Raw genomic sequence first — 21,620 nt, forward strand, 5'->3', positions numbered from 1 at the left:
GAGTTACGCTTTGGAGGATTCCAGAAGTTCCGAGGCCTACCCCGGACATGGCCCAGGAGAAAGGAAGCTCGACGCCCGGGAAGCTGTTCAGGGCCTGCCCTGGATGCCAGCATCAGAATGTTTTCAAGGAGGACGAGCATTCGTTATGCCTCTACTATCTCCATGAGGACAAGACGCACAAGGAGAAGGACTGTGCGTTTTGTGGGAGCATGTCGGAGCGGACCATGAAGGATCGCCACCTCCGTTTCGCCAACTGGCTGGAAGGGAAGAGCCCGTCAGGCGAGAAGAAGAAAAAGAAGTCCGAGCGGTCTTCTAAGTCCTGTGAGGGCGCCCCGGCGACGGGGCCCAACAAAAGGCTAAGCACTGCGAGTCCGCGGGCACTGGGAGCGCCGAACGGTCGGGCTCCTTGGCTGCCAGGCAGGGCGCATCCTCCCCGGCGCCATCAACCACGAGCCAACGCTCTGGCTCGGGTAAGAGGAAGTCCGAGAACCGGGCTAAGCTTCTGGAGAGGCCCCGGTCGATCTCGAAGATTCCGGCAGAGGGGGAGCGAGGCTCGGACCTTCCCTCCAAGGTGAAGGCCCCAGGCGTCCAGAAGGTGACAATGGCCTTAATTAACCCTGCTAAGACCTCGATTGAGGATGTCGTTGCGGCCCTGGCTCAGCTTGTGGAGGCTACACCAGTGGAGGCGCCCTCAGGACCCAGAGTCTCCCTGCCACCGCGGAGGGAGTCGTCTTTCAGGCCCATTGAGAAGACCCCCACGAAGTCCTTGTTGGAAAAGGTGGGGGGGGGGCTGGTGGCCATCATGGATAAGGACACGACCTCTGAAGAAGAGCTCATCGAAGTCGTGGAAGAGGCCCAACCCATCGGGAGGGATCCCGACGAGGGCGATGACGAGAGCGACGGTGTCGCCGACAAGGCTCCTCAAGAGCCTTCGCGCCCGTCGTTTCCGGCGCCGCAAGACACCTCGGCGGCCATTTTGTCAGCTATTCAGTCCTTATGCTCGGAGATAAGGACGAGGTTGCCCCTTCCCCCGACAGAGGTACCTGAGCCAGACCCGATGGGGGAACCGGAGCCAGGACCTTCGGAGAGTCCACCGCATAAGAGGAGGACGACGCATCCTACGCCACCTCTCCCACCTCTGCTGCCTGCTCTGCCTTCCCCCCGGGTCTACTACCCAATGGGATGATACAGGCACGGACAAAGCTACGACAGGTATAGATGACGACGGAGGCGACGACGGGACGTGTCCCCCGTCGCCCCCTGCTCGGGCGTCCCTGCCCGACGAGATTGGATCCTTTCATGCCATGATTTCCAGGGCATCCGAGCTTTTTCAGCTCTGCCCAGAAGAAAAGAAGAAAGAAGGCTTCCTTTACCAACGGCGCGAGGCTAAAAGGAAGACGGTCCTCTCTGTACCGCTTCTTGATGACATCTGGGATGAGGGGCTCGCCCTCCTCAAGAACCCTGCCACGGCGCCGGCAAAGAGGGACCGGTACGAGAAGAAGTACCGGGTCCCCGACGCTGCCCCCTTGTGCCTTCGGGCACAACCTACCCCGGATTCGGTCGTCTTGGCGGCGGCAAAGAAGAAAGCTGGGGGGGCATCGGCCTCAACATCAACTTCCCTGCCGGAGGGCGAGGGCAGGAAGTTGGACACGATGGGATGACGGATCATCTCATCCGCAGCGACGACTATTAAGGCGGCCAACGCCCTGGCTATCGTAGCCCGCTACGACAGGGAGTTGTGGTTCAAAATCGCCCCTCTGTTAGACTTCCTCCCCGACGCCAAAAGGGCTGAGGCCCTTGAAATCCTACAGGAGGGGGAGATTGCTTCAGACCACGCCATCACGGTGGCAACGGACATCGCCGACACCGGTTTGCTTGAGACGACGAGGATGGCTCAGGGCCACAGATTTCCGCCAGGACGTATAAACCAAGGTTTTGGACATGCCCTTCGACGGGAACAACCTGTTTGGTAAGGCGGTTGATGAGTCCCTTCAGGCCATCAAGACAGACACGGAGACTGCCCGGGCACTGGGAGTGCTCCAACAACGGCGGCCGTCCTTTCGGAGCTCCGGAGGCAGACAAGGTGCCTCCAAGGGATCCGGCAGTGGCTCCTCCACTTACTGCCAAGCGGCAAGATCTTCATCCCAGGAAGCCTACAGGGGATGCGGCAAGTCAGGTGGTGGTGCCCGTCGTCGTCGACAAGGAGGTCAAGGAGGCAAGGCGGCCTCCAAACAAGATTGAACCGACCGTGGGGTCGGGCCACCGCCGAAGCACCCCGGTGGGAGGCCAGCTGGCGGGATTCGTCAGCGTGTGGGAGTCCATCTCCACCGACCGTTGGGTGCTGGACGCCCTGGCCCAAGGGCACGCCGTCGAGTTTCAGAAGAAGTGCCCTCATGTTCCACCCGTGGCCAGGAAGGAAAATCACGTCCCTCAACTACTGTTGGAAGTAAGGGCAATGCTCAAAAAGGGGGCCATCGAGCTCGTCCCAAAGAGGCTTCGGGGCTCCGGAGTTTACTCAAGGTACTTCCTCGTAAAAAAGAAGACAGGAGGATGGTGCCCCATCCTGGACCTACGATGACTGAACAAGTACATCAAGGCACAGAAGTTCCGTATGGTCACCCTCCAGCATGTGCTGGGACAGCTGGAGGAGGGTGATTTCCTGTCGTCGTTGGACTTGGAGGATGCGTACTTCCACATCCCCATTCTAAAAAGACACCGAATGTTCCTCAGGTTCCTGGTCCAAGGGCGGCACTACCAGTTCAAGGCCCTCCCGTTCGGATTGAAGTCGGCACCCAGGGTGTTCACCAAGTGCCTCGCACCGGTGGTGGCACAGCTGCGCCTACAGGGGATCCACGTCTACCCCTACCTGGACGACTGGCTCATCCGGGCAAGGACAAGGGAGCTCGCCGTGGAGCACACCGCGAAGACCGTCCAGCTGCTCACGGACCTGGGGTTCTCCATCAACGTTCCAAAATCCCACCTGGTTCCGTCGCAAGTCGCCCTGTTTCTGGGAGCCAAGCTTCGCCGTCAGAGGAAAGGATCAGGACCATTCTGGGCAAGGTGCAGGGCCTGCTGGCCACAGACATGGCCAGGGTAAGATCTATCAAGTCCCTCCTCGGGATGATGTCCTCCTGCATTTATCTGGTGCGCCTTTGCAGGCTTCGGATGAGACCCTTACAGGAGTTCCTCGACGCCCGCTGGATCCAGTCGACGGGCAGCTTCGAGGACAGGATCCCTCTCAACGAGACGTTCCGTCAGGCGATCCAGTGGTGGGGTACCCGCTCCCATCTGTCGGCGGGCACGGACTTTCAGACCCCAGCTCACCAGGTGACGGTGACGACGGACGCCTCCCTGGAAGGTTGGGGAGCGCACTCCGGAGATCTTCACGCGAGAGGCCTTTGGCTCCCGGAGGAGAAGTCGCTCCACATCAACATCTTGGAGCTCCGCGCGGTGTTCTGGGCCCTCAGGTCGTTTCTTCCGTCCCTCAAGGGCAAGGTGGTGAGGATCTTCACCGACAACACCACCACGATGTTCTACATCCGGAAGCAGGGCGGAACCAGGTCCCCGGCCCTATCCAAGGAAGCCCAAGATCTGTGGCATTGGGCCGTCGCCCAAGGGATGTTTTTGGTGCCTCTTCATCTGGCAGGAATAAAAAACACGATCGCCGACTCACTCAGGAGGGAGCTGTGCTCGTGCCACGAGTGGGAACTACGCCAGGATCAAGTGGATCGACTCTTCCGACGATGGGGCGAGCCCCAGATCGATCTCTTCGCGACGGCGATGAATTCCAAGTGCCGGAGGTTCGCCAGCAGGTTCCCCCAGCCGAGGAGCATGGGCGATGCTTTCTCGTTCCCCTGGGACGGCCTATTTCTTTATGCGTACCCTCCGCTGCCGTTGCTGCTCCGGCTCATCAACCAGCTCAAGAGGTCCCGGTGCAGGATGATCCTCGTCGCACCGGCGTGGCCGAGACAGATCTGGTTCCCGGACCTTCTGGACTTGTCAACGTCCCCACCAGTCAAGCTGCCGACAGACGCAGACCTTCTCTCCAGAGAAGGAGGCGCCATTCTTCACCACAACCCGGAGTCGCTGAACTTGCAGGCCTGGCTCCTGCAGCACTAGAGTTTGGAGGGTACGACATCCTGGCCGACTGCAGAGAGGTTCTTGAAAAGGCCAGGGCGTTCTCAACTCTCAAGTGCTACGGACATAAATGGAAGAGGTTCTCTGTCTGGTGCCGTGCACAGAAGATTAACCCTCTGCGGATTACGGCCCCTCAAGTACTGCCGTACCTACTGTCGCTGGCCAAAGCTGGACTGGCTCACGCCTCCATCAAAATACATCTGGCTGCAATCTCCCGATATACCAGGACGACGGGACGGGCGTCCTTGTGGTCTCATCGCCTGGTGAAAGAATTCATGAAGGGACTATTCCGATCATTCCCGCCGGTGAAGGCTCCTGCCCCGGCGTGGGAGCTTAATGTGGTGCTGACCAAGCTCATGGGGGCCCCATTCGAGCCTATGCATTCGGCGCCTTTGAAGTTCCTGTTATGGAAGACCGCTTTCCTCGTGGCCATCACCTCCGCATGACGAGTGGGAGGGATACAGGCCCTATCTTGCAAGCCTCCATACTTGACTTTCTCCAGCATGGGGTCTGGCATGGATTCACATGCTCATGAATATTCCCCGTCGTCAGGCTGGGAATCCTCGGTAAAGAAAAAACCAGTATCAGTTTCGTTTCTGATCTGTCTTTCGTAGTAATAACCAATCACTGGTCTCTGCGTCATACTGACCACAGCCAATGACTGCCCTCTACCTAAGCACCGCCTCTGGCAGCCATCTTCAGATTTTTACCGCACGTTCATGTGTTGGGATCCTCGTGCTATTGCTCTCGAGCGTTAGTGCTATTTTTTCGCGTTTTTTCACAAAAACTCGATTCTTTCGGTCAAAAGAGCCTCAAGCTCCACCGATCCTACATCCGATCAACGGGGACCCGTGTCGGATTCGTCTGCGCCCCTCAAGGGTGAAGATTTCGTCGAGCTACACTTCGGAGGACTCCAGAAGCTTCTCAGGCCCGGTCTCGGAGATGGCCCAGGAGAAGGGAAGCTCGACGCCCGGAAAGCTGTTCAGGGTCTGCCCTGGATGCCAGCTGCAGAACGTCTTTAAGGAGGACGAACACTCTTTCTGCCTTTATTGCCTTCATGAGGACAAGACGCACGTGGAGAAGGACTGTGCGTTTTGCGGCAACATGTCGGAACGGACCATGAAGGACCGTCATCAACGTCTCGCCAACTGGCTGGAGGGTAAGAGCCCGTCTGGCGAGAAGAAGAAGAAACCCGAGCGGTCTTCTAAGACCTTTGAGGGCGCCCCGGCGACGGGGGCCCAACATAAGGCTAAGCACCGCGAGTCCGCTGGCACCGGGAGCGCCGAACGGTCGGGCTCTACGGGCGCCAGGCAGGGCGCACCCTCCCCGGCACCATCAACCACGAGCCAACGCTCTGGGTCGGGTAAGAGGAAGGCCGAGCACCCGGCGAAACTCCTGGAGAGGCCCCGGTCGAGCTCTAAGGCAGAGGAGGAGCGTGGCAGTGCCCCCTCCCTCAAGGATAAGGCGGTGAGCGCACCTAAGGTGGTGAAGGCCTTGATCCATCCGACCAAGCCCTCTATCGAGACGGTCGCGGCGGCCCTGGCTCAGCCTGTGGAGGCTGCGCCAGTGGTAGCGACCTCGGGGCCCAGAATCTCCCTGCCTCCTCGGAGGGAGTCTTCTTTTGTGCCCATCGATAGGACCCCCGTGAAACCCCCCGTGGGGAAGAAGAAGGGGGGGCAGGGCGTCGTCGTAGATTCGGCCTCAACCTCAGAAGAGGAGCTGATCGAGGTCTTAAGCCACGGCCTAGGCGTGGAAGAAGGCCAGCCCGTCGGAATGGACCCCGACGCAGGTGACGACGACGACGACATCGTCGAGGATACCGACGGGGCCCCTGCTCGCCCGTCGGATTCCCCTCTGCCAGCGCCGCAAGACAACTCGGCGGCCATTTTGTTGGCCATACAGTCCTTATGCTCCGAGATAAGGACGAGACTACCGTTACCGACGGAAGAACCTTTCCCGTCGGGGGATCCAGAACCGGGACCTTCTGGTGTTCCCCCTACCAAGAAAAGAAGGATCCATCCACCACCTCCTTTTCAACCGTCGCGCCCCGTCCAGCCCTCTCCCCCGTCCACCCGAGGGGATGATACGGGGACTGACACGGCAGCGACGGGTACGGACGACGAGGCATACGACGAGGATATTCCGTCGTCGCCTCCCGCCAGGGCTTCTCCGCCCGACGAGATCGGATCTTTCCACTCCATGATCTCCAGGGCTTCCGAGCTTTTCCAACTCTGCCCTGAGGAGAAGAAAAAGGAAGGCTTCCTTTATCAGCGGCGCGAGGCCAAGAGGAAGACGGTCCTCGCAGTGCCTCTGTTGGACGACATTTGGGATGAGGGCCTTTCCCTCCTCAAGAACCCTTCCACGACGCCAGCTAGAAGAGACCGGTACGAGAAGAAGTACCGGGTCCCGGACACGGCCCCCCTGTGCCTCCGGGCACAGCCTACCCCGGATTCCGTCGTCTCCGCGGCAGCCAGGAAGAAAGCGGGGGGGGTGCGGCCTCCACATCGACTTCCCCGCCGGACGGCGAGGGAAAGAAATTGGATGCTATGGGACGTAGAGTCATCTCGTCGGCAGCGACGACGATTAAAGCGGCCAACGCCTTGGCTATCGTGGCTCGCTACGACAGGGAGCTCTGGTACAAGATAGCTCCCCTGCTGGATTTTCTGCCGGACGACAAGAGGGCGGAGGCCCTGGAGATCCTGCAGGAAGGTGAGGTGGCCTCGGACCAAGCCATCACCGTGGCGACGGACATCGCCGACACTGGGTTCCGCCAGTTGGGCAACGGCGTTTGCCTTCGACGTCGTGGATGGCTCAAAGCTACGGATTTCCGGCAGGACGTCCAGACCAGAGTCCTGGACATGCCCTTCGACGGGAACAACCTGTTTGGGAAGACAGTGGACGATTCCCTTCAGGCCATCAAGGCAGATACTGAGACGGCCAGGGCCCTCGGAGTCCTGCAGCAACGTCGGACGCCCTTTCGGAGCAGCGGAGGCAAGGGCGCCTCCAGAGGTTCCGGCGGCGGTTTCGCTTCCTACCGTCAAGCGGCCCGCTCGTCGTCGCAAGAGGCCTACAGAGGACGAGGCAAGTCTAGCGGACCCCGCCGTCGTCGCCCAGGAGGTCAAGGCGGCAAGGCCGCGTCCAAGCAGGATTGAACCGGCTGTGGGGTCGGGCCCCCACCGGAGCACCCCGGTGGGAGGCCGGCTGGCGGGCTTCGTCAGCGTGTGGGAGTCCATCTCCACCGACCGTTGGGTTCTGGACGCCCTGGCCCGGGGTCACGCGCTCGAGTTTCAAAGAAGGTGCCCGCGTGTCCCCCCCGTGGCCAGGAAAGAACTTCACGTCCCTCAACTTCTCCTGGAGGTAAAGGCGATGCTCAGAAAGGGCGCCATCGAAATCGTCCCAAAGAGGCTTCGGGGCTCCGGAGTTTACTCGAGATACTTCCTCGTGAAGAAGAAGACGGGAGGATGGCGCCCCATCCTAGACCTCCGACGTCTGAACAAGTTCATCAAGGCGCAGAAGTTCCGGATGGTCACCCTCCAGCACGTCCTGGGCCAGCTGGAGGAAGGGGATTTCCTGTCGTCGTTGGATTTGGAGGATGCCTACTTCCACATTCCCATCCTAAAGGGGCACCGAAAATTCCTCAGGTTCGTGGTCCAAGGGCGTCATTACCAGTTCAGAGCCCTCCCCTTCGGACTACGGTCGGCACCCAGGGTATTCACCAAGTGCCTCGCACCGGTGGCGGCGCAGCTGCGCCGCGAGGGGATCCACGTCTACCCCTACCTGGACGACTGGCTCATCCGCGCCAAGACGAGGGAACTCGCCGTGGTTCACACGGCAAGGACCGTCCAACTCCTCACGGACCTGGGATTCTTCGTGAACTACGCCAAATCCCACCTGGTGCCCGCGCAAGTCGCACTGTTCCTCGGAGCGAGGCTCGACACAGTGTCCCTTCTGGCCTCCCCGTCGGAGGAGAGGACCAGGACCATCTTGGGCAAGGTGCAACGGATGTTGGTGGCCGACGCGGCCAAAGTGAGGTCCATCAAGTCCCTCCTCGGGATGATGTCTTCCTGCATCTACCTCATTCCCATTTGCAGGCTCCGGATGCGCCCGTTGCAAGAATTCCTGGATGCGCGCTGGATCCAGACGACGGGCAGCTTCGAGGAAAGGATCAAGCTCGACGAGAACTTCCGACGAGCGATACGGTGGTGGGGCACCCGCGCGCATCTGACGGCGGGCATGGACTTCCAGACCCCAGCCCACCAGGAGACTGTGACTACGGATGCCTCCCTGGAAGGGTGGGGAGCGCACACCGAAAATCTGCACGCAAAGGGACTCTGGCTCCCGACGGAAAAGTCCCTGCATATCAACGTCCTGGAGCTCCGTGCAGTGTTTTGGGCCCTCAGGTCTTTCCTTCCGTCCCTCAAGGGCAAGGTGGTGAGGATCTTCACCGACAACACCACCACCATGTTTTACATCAGGAAACGGGGCGGAACCAGGTCCCCAGCGCTGTCCAAGGAGGCGCAGGACCTGTGGCATTGGGCCGTCGCCCAAAGGATTTTTCTGGTGCCGTTTCATCTGGCAGGGATAAAAAACACCATCGCCGACTCACTCAGCAGGGAGCTGCGCTCGTGCCACGAGTGGGAACTACGGCAGGATCTGGTGGATCGTCTCTTCCGACGGTGGGGCACACCACAGATCGACTTGTTCGCGACGGCGACGAACACCAAGTGCCGGAGGTTCGCCAGCAGGTTTCCCCAGACGAGGAGCATGGGCGATGCTTTCTCGTTCCCCTGGGAGGGCCTGTTCCTCTACGCGTTCCCTCCCTTGCCTCTGCTAATCCGGCTAGTCAACCTGCTCAAGAAGTCACGGTGCAGGATGATCCTCGTCGCACCCTCATGGCCGAGGCAGATATGGTTCCCGGACCTTCTGGACTTGTCAGCGTCCCCGCCGATCAAACTGCCGGCGGACGCGGATCTACTCTCCAGGGAAGGAGGCGCCATCCTCCACCACGACCCGAAGTCGCTGAACTTGCAGGCCTGGCTCCTGCAGCGCTAGAGTTTGGAGGATACGACATACCGGCCGACTGCAGAGAGATTCTTGCAAAGGCCAGGGCGTCCTCGACTCTTAAATGCTACGGACACAAATGGAAGAGGTTCTCTGTCTGGTGCCACGCACAGAAGATTAACCCTCTACGGATTACGGCTCCCCAAGTACTGCCGTACCTGCTGACGCTGGCCAAAGCTGGCCTGGCACACGCGTCCATCAAGATTCATCTTGCTGCGATCTCCAGATACACCAGAACCACGGGACGGACGTCCTTGTGGTCTCATCGCCTGGTGAAAGAGTTCATGAAGGGACTGTTCAGATCGTTCCCGCCGGTGAAGGCTCCGGCCCCGGCGTGGGAGCTCAACGTGGTGCTGACCAAGCTCATGGGACCTCCGTTCGAGCCTCTGCACTCGGCCCCGTTGAAGTTTCTATCGTGGAAGACTGCTTTTCTTGTGGCCATCACCTCCGCACGACGAGTGGGAGAGATCCAGGCCCTTTCCTGCAAGGCCCCGTACTTGACTTTCCACGACACGAGGGTAGTGCTCAGGACGCACCCCTCCTTCATGCCCAAGGTACCGTCGGACTTCCATCTCAACGAACCCTTGGTGTTGCCTGTATTCTTCCCGTCGCCTTCGTCGCCGGCTGAGAGGACTTTGCACTCGCTGGATGTAGCTAGAGCGCTGAAGTTCTACGTGGACCGCACGAAGTGTTTTCGGAAGACGTCACAACTCTTTGTGAACTTTGGACCTGTCAATCAGGGGAAGGCTCTCTCGAAGGCTTCCATTTCCAGATGGCTCTCCGGCTGTATCATGTACTGTCATCGGTTGGCAAACCGACCGCTGCCCGGCCGTCCGAGAGCCCATTCCACCAGAGCGATCGCAGCTACCACGGCGTTCCTTTCTGGTGTGCCCCTGCTGGACATATGCAGGGCTGCTACGTGGAGGTCGACGCACACCTTCACGAGATTCTACTGCGTCGACCGGGATTCCAGGGAGGAGTCCAGGGTCGGCCAAGCAGTGCTGCGCAACCTGTTCGCCTGAGGTGAGCCTGGTGAGGAGGTAAGATGCTTAATGTTGAGTTTGATGCTATGCTTAATGTTGAGCCTTTGCCACCTCCCGTGGTTGTGCATGTGTGTACTGCTATGTATTCTTTATTCATGAGCATGTGAATCCATGCCAGACCCCATGCTGGAGAAGGAACAAGTTACTTACCTGTAACTGTTGTTCTCCAGCATGGGTCTGGCATGGATTCACATGCGAACCCTCCCGCCTACCCCTCTGCGGCTCTTCACTTGGTCATACTGCCACTTCACGTGCTTCCAAATCTGAAGATGGCTGCCAGAGGCGGTGCTTAGGTAGAGGGCAGTCATTGGCTGTGGTCAGTATGACGCAGAGACCAGTGATTGGTTATTACTACGAAAGACAGATCAGAAACGAAACTGATACTGGTTTTTTCTTTACCGAGGATTCCCAGCCTGACGACGGGGAATATTCATGAGCATGTGAATCCATGCCAGACCCATGCTGGAGAACAACAGTTACAGGTAAGTAACTTGTTCCTTTCATGACACGAGGGTGGTGCTGAGGACACACCCATCCTTTATGCCCAAGGTGCCGTCGGACTTCCACCTCAACGAGCCCTTGGTGTTGCCAGTTTTCTTCCCGTCGCCTTCGTCGCCGGCCGAGAGAACTTTGCACTCGCTGGATGTAGCTAGAGCGCTGAAGTTCTACGTGGACCGCACAAAGAGTTTTCGGAAGACGTCACAGCTGTTTGTGAACTTTGGGACTGTGAATCAAGGGAAGGCTCTCTCGAAGACTTCCATTTCCAGATGGCTCTCCGGCTGCATCATGCACTGTCACCGGTTGGCAAACCGACAGCTGCCCGGCCGTCCGAGAGCCCATTCGACCAGAGCGATCGCTGCTACCACAGCGTTCCTGTCTGGTGTGCCCCTGCTGGACATCTGCAGGGCTGCGACGTGGAGGTCGACGCACACCTTCACAAGATTCTACTGCGTCGATCGGGACTCCAGGGAGGAGTCCAGGGTCGGCCAAGCAGTGCTGCGCAACCTGTTCACCTAAGGTGAGCCTGGTGAGGAGGTAAGAGTTGCTTAATGTTGAGTTGTTGTATTGCTTAATGTTGAGCCTGTTGCCACCTCCCGTGGTTGTGCATGTGTGTACTGCTATGTATTCTCTTATTCATGAGCATGTGAATCCATGCCAGACCCCATGCTGGAGAAGGAACAAGTTACTTACCTGTAACTGTTGTTCTCCAGCATGGGTCTGGCATGGATTCACATGCGAACCCTCCCGCCTACCCCTCTGCGACTCTTCACTTGGTCATACTGCCACTTTACGTGCTACCAAATCTGAGGATGGCTGCCAGAGGCGGGGCTTAGGGAGAGGGCAGTCATTGGCTGGGGGCAGTATGACCCAGAGACCAGTGATTGGTTACTACTAAGAAAGACAGATCAGAAACGAAACTGATACTGATTTTTTTCTATACCGAGGATTCCTGGCCTGACGACGGGGAATATTCATGAGCATGTGAATCCATGCCAGACCCATGCTGAAGAACAACAGTTACAGGTAAGTAACTTGTTCCTTCCTTTGCTGGGGGACCCAATCTCCAACCAACATTTCTACTCATGGAGCCTCTGTGTCACTTCTTGGGTGTCTTTAGTTCCTGCGACACCGTGTCATCACGGTCTTGCTAGTGAGTACTTTGCCACTTTTGCCTCTAGGGACAGGGAGGGGTAAGTTGCTCTCACCTCGGAACAATGCCGAGTGGGTGGATGGATAGGTTCTCAATGGCTCTGATTGGTATTTCCACTGTTTAAAAACCTATCTCCAGACCATTGGAACACTGTGAACAGAGGTTGGGCTGGCATCTTTTATCAGTAAACTGAGAGTTGTGCTCTGTGCATCGATTGGGATTAGTCCTTTGACAGGTGTTGTGGAAAATGATACATTTTGAGAGCTTTGCAAAATTGGAGGATTTCGGGGGCATTCCGAGCTGATGCATGGATAGAGTTCCAGAGAGGGGGTGGTTGACAAGGGAAGGATTGTTTGCATGTCCTCTTTGCGGACTAGTTTTGATTAGTCAGTTGGTTGACATGCTGCGCGAGGAGCGTGTGCTACCAGATATGTGGAGCATAACCGCCAGGAACTCTGGTGTGCTACTTGTGACTGCTTTGCAGATGATACATCCAGTCTTGAACAGTATCCTGTCCTTGAGAGGAAGCCAATGTAGTTTGCATAGGATGTCCGTGATGTGGCAAATTTCCGTTCACCTGTAATAAGACATGCTGCAGTGTGGTGGACTGCTTTTACGGGAGCAAAGTGAGTGGCTGGGAGCCCTGTCAGGAGGGCATTTTCTCCCATTGATGTTCGAGACCACACGGGCCTGCGCTAAGTTTTGGACATCCTGCGGTGGGATGAAGGATTTGATTTTGCAAAGGGGGAGATTTGGTGCCAGGCCATTTGGGACTCAGTGGCTATGTGTTTTGGGAAGGACAGGCTGCTGTGATGAGTCTGGGTTATTCATCCCTTCTCGAGCCACCACCTTTGAGGCTAGGGAGGTGAGCCCACTGAGCAAGACCCTCCCTAGGTGTCTGGGAAAGTGTGACCTCCCTGGGAGTGACTCCCCTCTAGGGGACAAGGACTCCCATTCTAGGAGGAACTCCCTATCAATAATACATTGTCTGTATACATGGGAATCAAAAGGACTGATATTACTTTTGGATTCAAATAGCAATGACATTACCTCAATCTCTTTGGCTTCAGGTAATGATGGATTCCCCATGTACTCAACAGTCAAAGAGAAACAACACCCCACTTTCATTATTGGCAACGAACATAAAAAGACGAGGATCCTTGAATGGAGGTTAAAGACTCTTACACAGAGGCGAGCCTCTGACGTAAGGATCTTCTGGAGGGACGGACCCACGCTAGACTGCAGAGCTGGTGGTAGCGTGGAGAGCAAGCAAATCACTAGCTAGATGCCAAAAGGCTGGCGCCCCAGCTGCTACAAAGCTGAGATTGAGACAATACAGCCTCGTCTGGTGGTGTGACCACAGTGGAGCTGTGGTGGGCTGGGGGCCCGTTAACCATTGCAGAGAGCAGACCGCAGCCGAGAGATATGATCACAGACCGCCGCATGAAAAGTGTGCCGACTGCCCCGACTGGCAGAAAAAGGGAGGCATAAACTCCCTACAAGGTAACACTGGGAGAGGAGTGAGAGGGCTGTGTCCCTGAGTGCTGGAGAAACCAAGAGGGTTACAGGAGCCTAGAAAACCCAAACGCTAAACCCCTGCAGATGCCCAACGGAGGCTCTGCTGGATTAAACATATCACAGGGCATTGGGGAGCCCTAGAGAACTAAGTAACATCAATATACAAGGATGGGGAAGCCAAAAGGGTTACGGGAGCCCAAGAAACCCAAATACTGGACATGGGCCAGCGTCGAAGAGAAACCCCACTGAAGTGAGCACATCAGAACACAAGAGGGTTTTGGCGAGCCCTAGGAAATCAAGCAATATTCCTATAAGGGACGGGAGAAACTGTAAGGGTTACGGGAGCTCAAGTTCGAACTTTGGACATGGACAGATTCCCAGAAGATACTCTGTTTCAAAAGGGCAAGAGGGCTTTGGGAACGCTAGAAATACAAACAATAGGGGATTAGAAACACGCCCTACTGCATGCCTCCATAACCATGCCCCTCGATACTACACTTGGCATGGTACCCCAACTGATAGTCATTAAGGAGGTGTAGTTGTTTGAGTCTGGCGAGTAGTTGTGTAGTCACTGGTTTTTCAAATAAACTGGTTGTTTGTAATGGGCATGTAGTTGGCTGGGTCATTTGGATTTGTTAGTTTTCCTATAGGTCATATGAGACCAGTCTTGAGGGTGTTCGGGAATTACCCTTCTGTGAGGGAGGGATTAATGATGCTGAGTAATGTATTGAGCGCTGCCTGGCCCATCAATTCTTTAATGATGGAGCTTGGTGTAGTGGAGGCATGGTATCATAAGTATGACACTGACACAAAAGGTACAATTTGTAAAACCTTTATTAAAGTTTCTGGGTTTTGAAAAACTCCTATTTTCCCTGTAACTAGGATGGGAGTAGCTTCTACCATCGAACAATAAATAAAAGTCTTAGTCTTTGTCAAATCAAAATGGCCTATGCTAACAAAACCTAATGCCTGCCCTATCTCTTGTACAAAAAGTGTATAAAGGAGATATGTATGTAAAGGAAAATCAGTGTTCAAATATAAAGAAAAAATGTGGCTGAATCAGCCCTCCTCCCCACGTCAGACAGCACAGAGTAAGGGAGTGCCCGTAGGCAGGATGACGCACTTTGGATCGAGATTTCAACACAAAAACAGTTCAAAACCTGGATTGAGGCCCGTCTGGCCTTCCATGTTAAAGTTTCTCTTTCCCTTCTTCCAAACAACGTTCATAACAAAGTTTACGTTGGTCCCCCTCTGTCAGGCTCAGACAGTTTACAACAAAAATTCAACAATACTTGCAGGGGGCTCCCTTCCCCAAGCTTATTACACTTTGTGTCTCCCTCAGTTGGGCTCAGACCGTTTTCGGATGTCGAAGATTTTCAAATGCGCGTGGCTTTCTCTACAGACCTCTGCAGGACCACTTCCACAAGTTCAGCTTTTTACTCCCCTTCTCTCGGGTTAATTTTGATCACTTTGTTTTTACAGTTCACTCACTTTATCGCTACAAACAATTCACCTTTCACAGAGACTTTCGAGTGGGCTACTTCCTTTCGCTGGACCACTCTGTTACTCTGTATCGCTGGTTTCACAGTTGTCCTTACTTCAAAGTTAATTCACAGGTCTGCCTTTCTTCGTGTCTCATCTACACACGTGCATCCTTCACTTGCAATATAATGTTGCACTTCATCTCTCCTTAATACACAACGGTCTCTCAGGTCGCTTGCCAACTCACTGGCTGTGTGCATTTCTTTCTTGTCTTTACAGTTTTCCAATTCACTAGTCAAGGTTAGTACCACAGGCTTGGCCTCGCCTCCCCAACTCTGCTGTTCACCCCGGAAGGTCGCTGGCATCCTTGTAACACAATGCAGCCTTCTGCTTTCAGGTTTGCCTTTCTCTGCATGTCTTCCGAAGCATTTTGGAGGCAACCTTTAGGAAACTTCTGGGGTTCTCCACCCACTGCTCTCGTCCCTTGGTCCGTCACTCTGCTCCAGTAAGTTCGCCATCGCCCCAGGGATTCTGCTCTTGTGTTCCACCTTGCTCAGAGTGTGTCTCCTTGTTCTGCCTTTTATCCGTGTGAGGAGAGCTAATTGGTATCAGATGTAGGCACTTCAAGTCAAGTGTCTGACTTTGCCTGACCCAATTAGCGGGACATGTCCAGTACAATGTATAAGAGTTAGTCTTGTTACTCTGTCGCCCTCTTCCTTGGCCCAGTGTTTGCAAAGAAAGGGGTTCGGGGGGAGTTGGAACATCGGAGAGTCCTAATAAATAGGATCGGGTAGGTGTACAAAAAAGGGCGGAATGCACCTCTCGCCATCGGCTACCTCACCCCCTCTCCCCGAAGACCCCTCACGCAGGTGTTCCTCCCGCACTGGTACAACCCCAGGGTCTGGAGCCACCTGAGGGAGAGATCCCTGGGGACTAGTAGGTGAGACACCCTTTGGTTTCTCACACTGGGATGATACTGTTAGAGTAGGAAGTTGATTTGAGGGAGGCAATTGTTTTTAGGAGGTCTGGGTTGAGAGAGAGGAGATAATTAAGTTCTGCTGGAGTGCAAGGGGTTGGGGGTGGTTAATGCTGTGGAGGTTGAGTGGATCTGTCGGATTTTGTCTATTTTGTCAAGAAAATAGTTGATTCCGGTGGGGGTTTGGTACAATGATTTACTGCTTCAAAGTGGGATTTGCTCTTGTTGGAGGCTGCCATGATGGTGGTCTACTCCACAGGGTCACTGCACTCTTGCATAATTTTGCTGATTGGATGCAAAGGTGGATCTGGGCTAAATACCAGCGGCCACATTCACCATGTACGGTTTAGCTAGCAGGCTCATGTTGCAACACAGGCATGGCATCATTACAGGTTAACGTTCAACAGGTTTTAAGACATTTTGGGCCAATTCGTCCAGTCCAAATAAGCTATAGCAGCGGCATGGAAAGGACCTGAAAGAGAAATATTCTGCCACTGCCCTGCATGGCAACACCAGTGGTAAAACGAAATTTCGATCCTAACTTTAATATATTTAGTTTTGACTACAAGTGGTTATAAAAACAAAACCTCCATGAACAGATAGCTTGACTAGGTTTTAGTGGTATAGATTGCTGTCCACTTTTGAATATACATCTAATGATATGTTTTGGTGTTGAAGTGAGTATTGTCTATCTAGTAGAAATCAGAGAGTCTATTTAAAAGTTTTTTTAAGTTAATTTCTTTACTCCTGGAGATTATACTCTGCTTCTCCTACCTAGTTCAGGAAACTACAACACAGACACTAACGCACTGAACGCAGTTTATCAATCCATTCAAGCATGGTTGGCCTTCCATAGGCTATGCCTCAATGATGAGAACAAAATCATTTTGATCGACTCGTAAACCCTCCTTAGCAAGCTGGACGGCGCATACTGATCCTTTATCTATTGCCTCACCATACCAGTCTCGGGGGACGTCAAAACGTTAGGTGACTACTTAAACTCTACACTGTCTTTAACCAGACAAATCAATGCTATCGCATCATCGGTAGCGTACTGCCATCAAATTAACCCAACGCCTGGAAGCCCTTTCTGTCCACAGTCGCCTCACCCTTGGCAGAGCGTTCATCAGGTCCAAATTGGACTACTGTAATGTACTATATTCGCAGGGTCTTCCTCACAGAACATCAGGTGATCCAAAATAACACACTAAGGGCGGCCTTGAACATCCACAAATGAGAGCATATCTCAGCCTCTAACTGAAACGCGCATTGGCTCCTAGTTCATGAGTGTATCATATTAAAAATGTTAGAAATTGCTCACAAATTTCTTTGGACTCTGCACCTAAATACCTCTCACAAAAGATTACCCAAGCAAATTCTGCGAGATCCACCCGCTTCTTGAACACTCATCGCCTCAACACCCCTAGATTCAGACTAAAATGATCAGGGGGCTGAGTTTCCAAGTCATAACCGCTAATCACTGGAACACCTTACCATTTGGAGTTACGATTGGAACAATCCTATTGGGTCTTAAGCACCTCAAGACCTTACTATTTAACCAGAACCTAATCCTGTCAGAACTCCTGACTTAAACAGAATTACCATGCATTTCACTTGTCTTCGCGTGCTGCTGCTTAGATCACAACTTGTGAACTATTGTCTTAACAGAATCTCTTTCTTCAATTATGTACATTTCCTGTCTTTGTTGATGCTGTACAGTTTGTATCGCCTTGATGCCTACGGGTTTAGCGTGCTTTATAAATGAATAAATGCAAAATAAAATTGTACTGATTATAGTCCTACTGTGGAATGCAAACATTTTTCTATAAACAGACCTATGGGGCTTTTACATCATGAAAACAAAGTGTATATCTTTATTTTTTAAATGTTAGACATTCGTCTAGAAAATACTTTTTGATATTGAGAATGCAATCTACATATGCAATGCGAAAGAGTATTTTACTGTGCTTTTATTTCAGACATTTTGGCAGAAGAACTCAATGGGACTACAAGGGTGCATCAAATTTAAATGAACTACATCAACGATTGAACACAATAATGATCAGACGATTAAAACAAGATGTTTTAACTCAACTTCCTCCCAAAATCAGACAGCGCATTCCGTTTGATCTTCCAAAGGATGTTGCCAAGGTTAGTAATGTTACTTTTTTTTAACCACGTAACAAATAAAAACTCTGATTTTGCTCGTCTAATTTTCTCAGCTTCATGGATAATGCTTTGCTAAAATGACAATCGTGTATAAATATTCACATTTTGTTCTTGAAATATGGTGGAACTCTGTCTTGAAAACTTGTTTAAAATCCAAGTGGTTAATGCTATCACTTTAACACTGAAATCAGGGGTACACATGCCTACTACAGGCTACTACCCATTCACTAAGTCACTTACCCTTTTGGTTCTTCGCATACACACAGCACACCATTTCTTAGTTGCCACGAGACAGTTGTCACTAGCTAATGATTGGTAGCAAGTGCAAATTCTGAAGCCTGTTGAAATGACGACACCTAGAAAACATTTTGATTTCTTTCTTTATTTTCGGGATGATTATACTACTAAATGTTTTATGTAAAACTGTAATGTGGTAGAGCAAAAGATCACATGGCAAACGGAATAGATTTCCAGGGCGTTTTTTTTGCCAATGCTCGGGATGGGAATTGGGTAAACCCCTGTAGTACTAGGGGGTTTATCTAAAAATTTAAAAGGCTGGGCCGGTCTATGAATGGTCAAAACTTGAAAGCCGTATATATCCATACTACAAAGTGTAGTGATATTGGGTAAATGACTGACTGTATTAAGGGTTTTTGTCCAAAATTAATTAGAGCACATTCTGTTTCCCTGCCTTATGTATCATGTGTTTTGGTCAGCCACCACAGAGGGCCTCCGTGCTGTGGGATCATTGGCGATGATGGAGCCTCAACGCTGCCAGAGGCCTCTGTTATGAAAGATCACTGTACATTCAGAGATTTCGATGTTTAGAGCTTATGTTCTTCAGGGAATTTCAGTAAGATTGCTCCTTGCATGCTCCTTCTCTGGGAGCTAATGATGAAAGGAGAAACATTATTTGGTAATTGCACTTGTAAGACTGAAGGTGCTTAATGATCTTAAGAAGTCTACCATCGTTCTTTAGATCAATATCATCCTCCCGGGTTCACATCATTCAAGAAAGGATCTCCCCAAGACTGCATAAGTGTCTTATGGTAAGATGGCCAGTCACAAGTATGGCTATAGCTCGACAATACAACCTTGTCTGCCTTAGCTGTACAACTCAGTTGAATGGGCGTGGCCTGGCGCAAGATGCAGTAACATGGCTGCCTGAGTGTTATGTTATGTTATAGAGTTTTATAAAGTGCACGCTCACCTGAAGGTTTCATGGCGCTGAGAGAGAGTGAGGAGCAGGAAAGTGAACCGAGCCAAAGTGAAAGTTAAAACAGTAATGTTTTCAGGTTTCTCCGTAAAGTGAAATGGTCAGGGGTCTTGCGCAAGGAAAGAGGCAGATTGTTCCATTCCCTGGCCGCAGCCACTGAGAACGCAAGGCCTCCTTTGCGAGCAGATCTAAACCAAGGTACCAATAGACAGCATGACCCTTGGGAGCGAAGGGCGCGAGTCGGTAGGTACTGCGTAAACTTGGCCTGCAAATATTTGGCTCCAATGCCATAAAAGGCCCTGTGCACTGTTAGGGAGAATTCTCATTTATGGCTAATTTCCCTCGCATAGTGAGTCCCCCAGCAGCTTTGCTGGACTTCTGGTGTTTATTTTTTTCCACTTGGTAAGAGTGTGAGCTTTTCCCCACTCTTACCTGTGTTTTGCTACATGTATTTCTCTGTTTTTGTAATTGTGGACTCTGAAGTACACCACTTCAGTAACCCCCTTCTTTTGTGTGTCACTCAGCACCTTCAGTGCCGTGGCACAGGGTTGTCTTTGAGACTTCCCCCGACTCCATTTCTGAGGCTGACTACAGTCCCCCAGAAAAGGGTAAAGTTTCCATTAACTTTACTTAGTCAATCTACCACAGTACACCCCATCTTCCATGGAGTACTGGAAAGGGTTAATTCGTATCCCTTTTTATCTGTACCTCCTAGAGCATTGTTTCGCTCTTTTAACATTTAGACTTGGCTGGTGGCAGTGGTATCTACCCTAACTGTTCTACCGCGATTATATTAGATAAACGTGGTATTGTTCTTGGCCATTATATTAGCCTCGAACATAAACCCACTTGACCAAATTGTCTTTCTTTTTGCTCCGGTTGGGTTTATTCGCCATTTCTTTTTGTTAAAGTCCTTCTTGTGTTTTACTTTGCGCGGCAAACTAGGTTCGCCGCCTTTGTTCACCGTCTTTTGGCGGGCTTCTGCTATGTAGCCCTCCACCAGGCGCCTGGGTGTCTAGGTGGGCTGAATGTGAGGGAGGGGTGTAGTCACCCCCTGCACAGGGTATCCTAGGAAACCCAAGTCGCACTTTGCCATGATTGGCTCAGGTGGTTGTCCAAGCTGGACAACCCCCCTGCTGGGATATTGACAGCCAGGCTGTGTGAATGTGGGTTTTGCGCATAAAAGGCAGGTCTCTTGGGCTAGAAGTCAGAGAGCCGCCACTGGAACTAGAAGGAACCGAAGAGAAGAGGAGAGAACGACGGCTGCTGCAACTACCACGTCCCGGTGAAGCCCTGCTGCAGTCCTGAGCTAGCTACCCTTCAACGACTAAGAGAAGATCCAGTCCGGATTCTTCTTCCCTTGAGCCTGGTGGGGATAACCAGCTCATCTTCCACAGCCAGAGGATCCTCTTCCTTGGTCGAAATCGCTGCACACTGCTGTAGTGGTCCGGATAGCCATTTGAAGAGCCTCTCCTGTTTTTTAAGGAGCGCACCTTTTATTCGTTGTCGCTGCTGCCGGCTTCATCCCTGTGTGGTGCAGACCCCATTCAGACGTTCTCCTTCAAATGAAGCTCCAGGAATCGTGGGTCTGCGGGAAACCAACAGGAACAACTGCCAGGGCACCAGCTGGACCATTGGAATAAGGTACTGTGTTCTGCTTGAGGAAACTGGGTGAACCCCTTTTCTTCATCTCCAAGGCTTGCCCTTGTCTTCCCTCCTTATAACTTTTGCTTCCGAACATTGACAATATCGAAGTACCCTTGGCTACGTTGAATTGTGAACTGTCTGACTGTGTGATCTTCGGCAACAGGCCCCCGGTGTCAGTTGACCCTAGCTCTGGCCCTTTGACTCTTGAACTCCTGTCTCGGAGTGTTTCTCGATTCTGTCTGCCTAACCAAAATATTGCCTGTGATTTTTGCCTCCAACTCCCTCTTGGTATCTCAGGTGCTAAGTGTGTTTTTGCCCCGGTAGCATTTCATGTCACGGATACGCGTTTATTTAGTAGACCGAACTGTCAAAAAGTGATCACAATCGTATTTGCGGTAACATGTTTTGTTCGTAACACCGGTTCATCCAAACACAGGGTACTTACCTTGAGACATACTGTACAAAGTGAATTGGTTAGTTGTATATTTGACGTGTGATTTGTAGAAGTGTTGTGTTTATAACGAATGGTTTAAAAATAAATGTACTTATATTTTTCTACCTGAAACCTTGAGTCGGTGTTTGCTTGAGTCACAGTAATTGTGATCCCTTTGTGTAATCTCTGCTACTGCTCATATACTCTTGAGATAAGCCTGGCTGCTCCGCCACTGCTACCACTCTGACATAGCGGTACAGGCTTATACCAAAGGTAAAATTTGTATT

The 21,620-nt window shown here is 52.7% G+C and overlaps 1 protein-coding gene across 4 annotated transcripts in view; it reads left to right on the top strand.

The window, feature by feature from the left end:
• ZRANB3 (zinc finger RANBP2-type containing 3) overlaps nt 1-21,620 on the top strand; it is a 2,038,675-nt gene that overhangs the window by 598,002 nt on the left and 1,419,053 nt on the right. For all 4 annotated transcript variants that reach the window (XM_069616553.1, XM_069616555.1, XM_069616554.1 and 1 more), the window contains one exon: nt 17,848-18,019. In XM_069616553.1, coding sequence (XP_069472654.1) covers nt 17,848-18,019 — 172 coding nt within the window. The remainder of the gene's footprint in view (nt 1-17,847; nt 18,020-21,620) is intronic.

This window comes from Ambystoma mexicanum, chromosome 9, assembly GCF_040938575.1.
Source record: "Ambystoma mexicanum isolate Mex_15411 chromosome 9, UKY_AmexF1_1, whole genome shotgun sequence".
NCBI lineage: Eukaryota > Metazoa > Chordata > Amphibia > Caudata > Ambystomatidae > Ambystoma > Ambystoma mexicanum.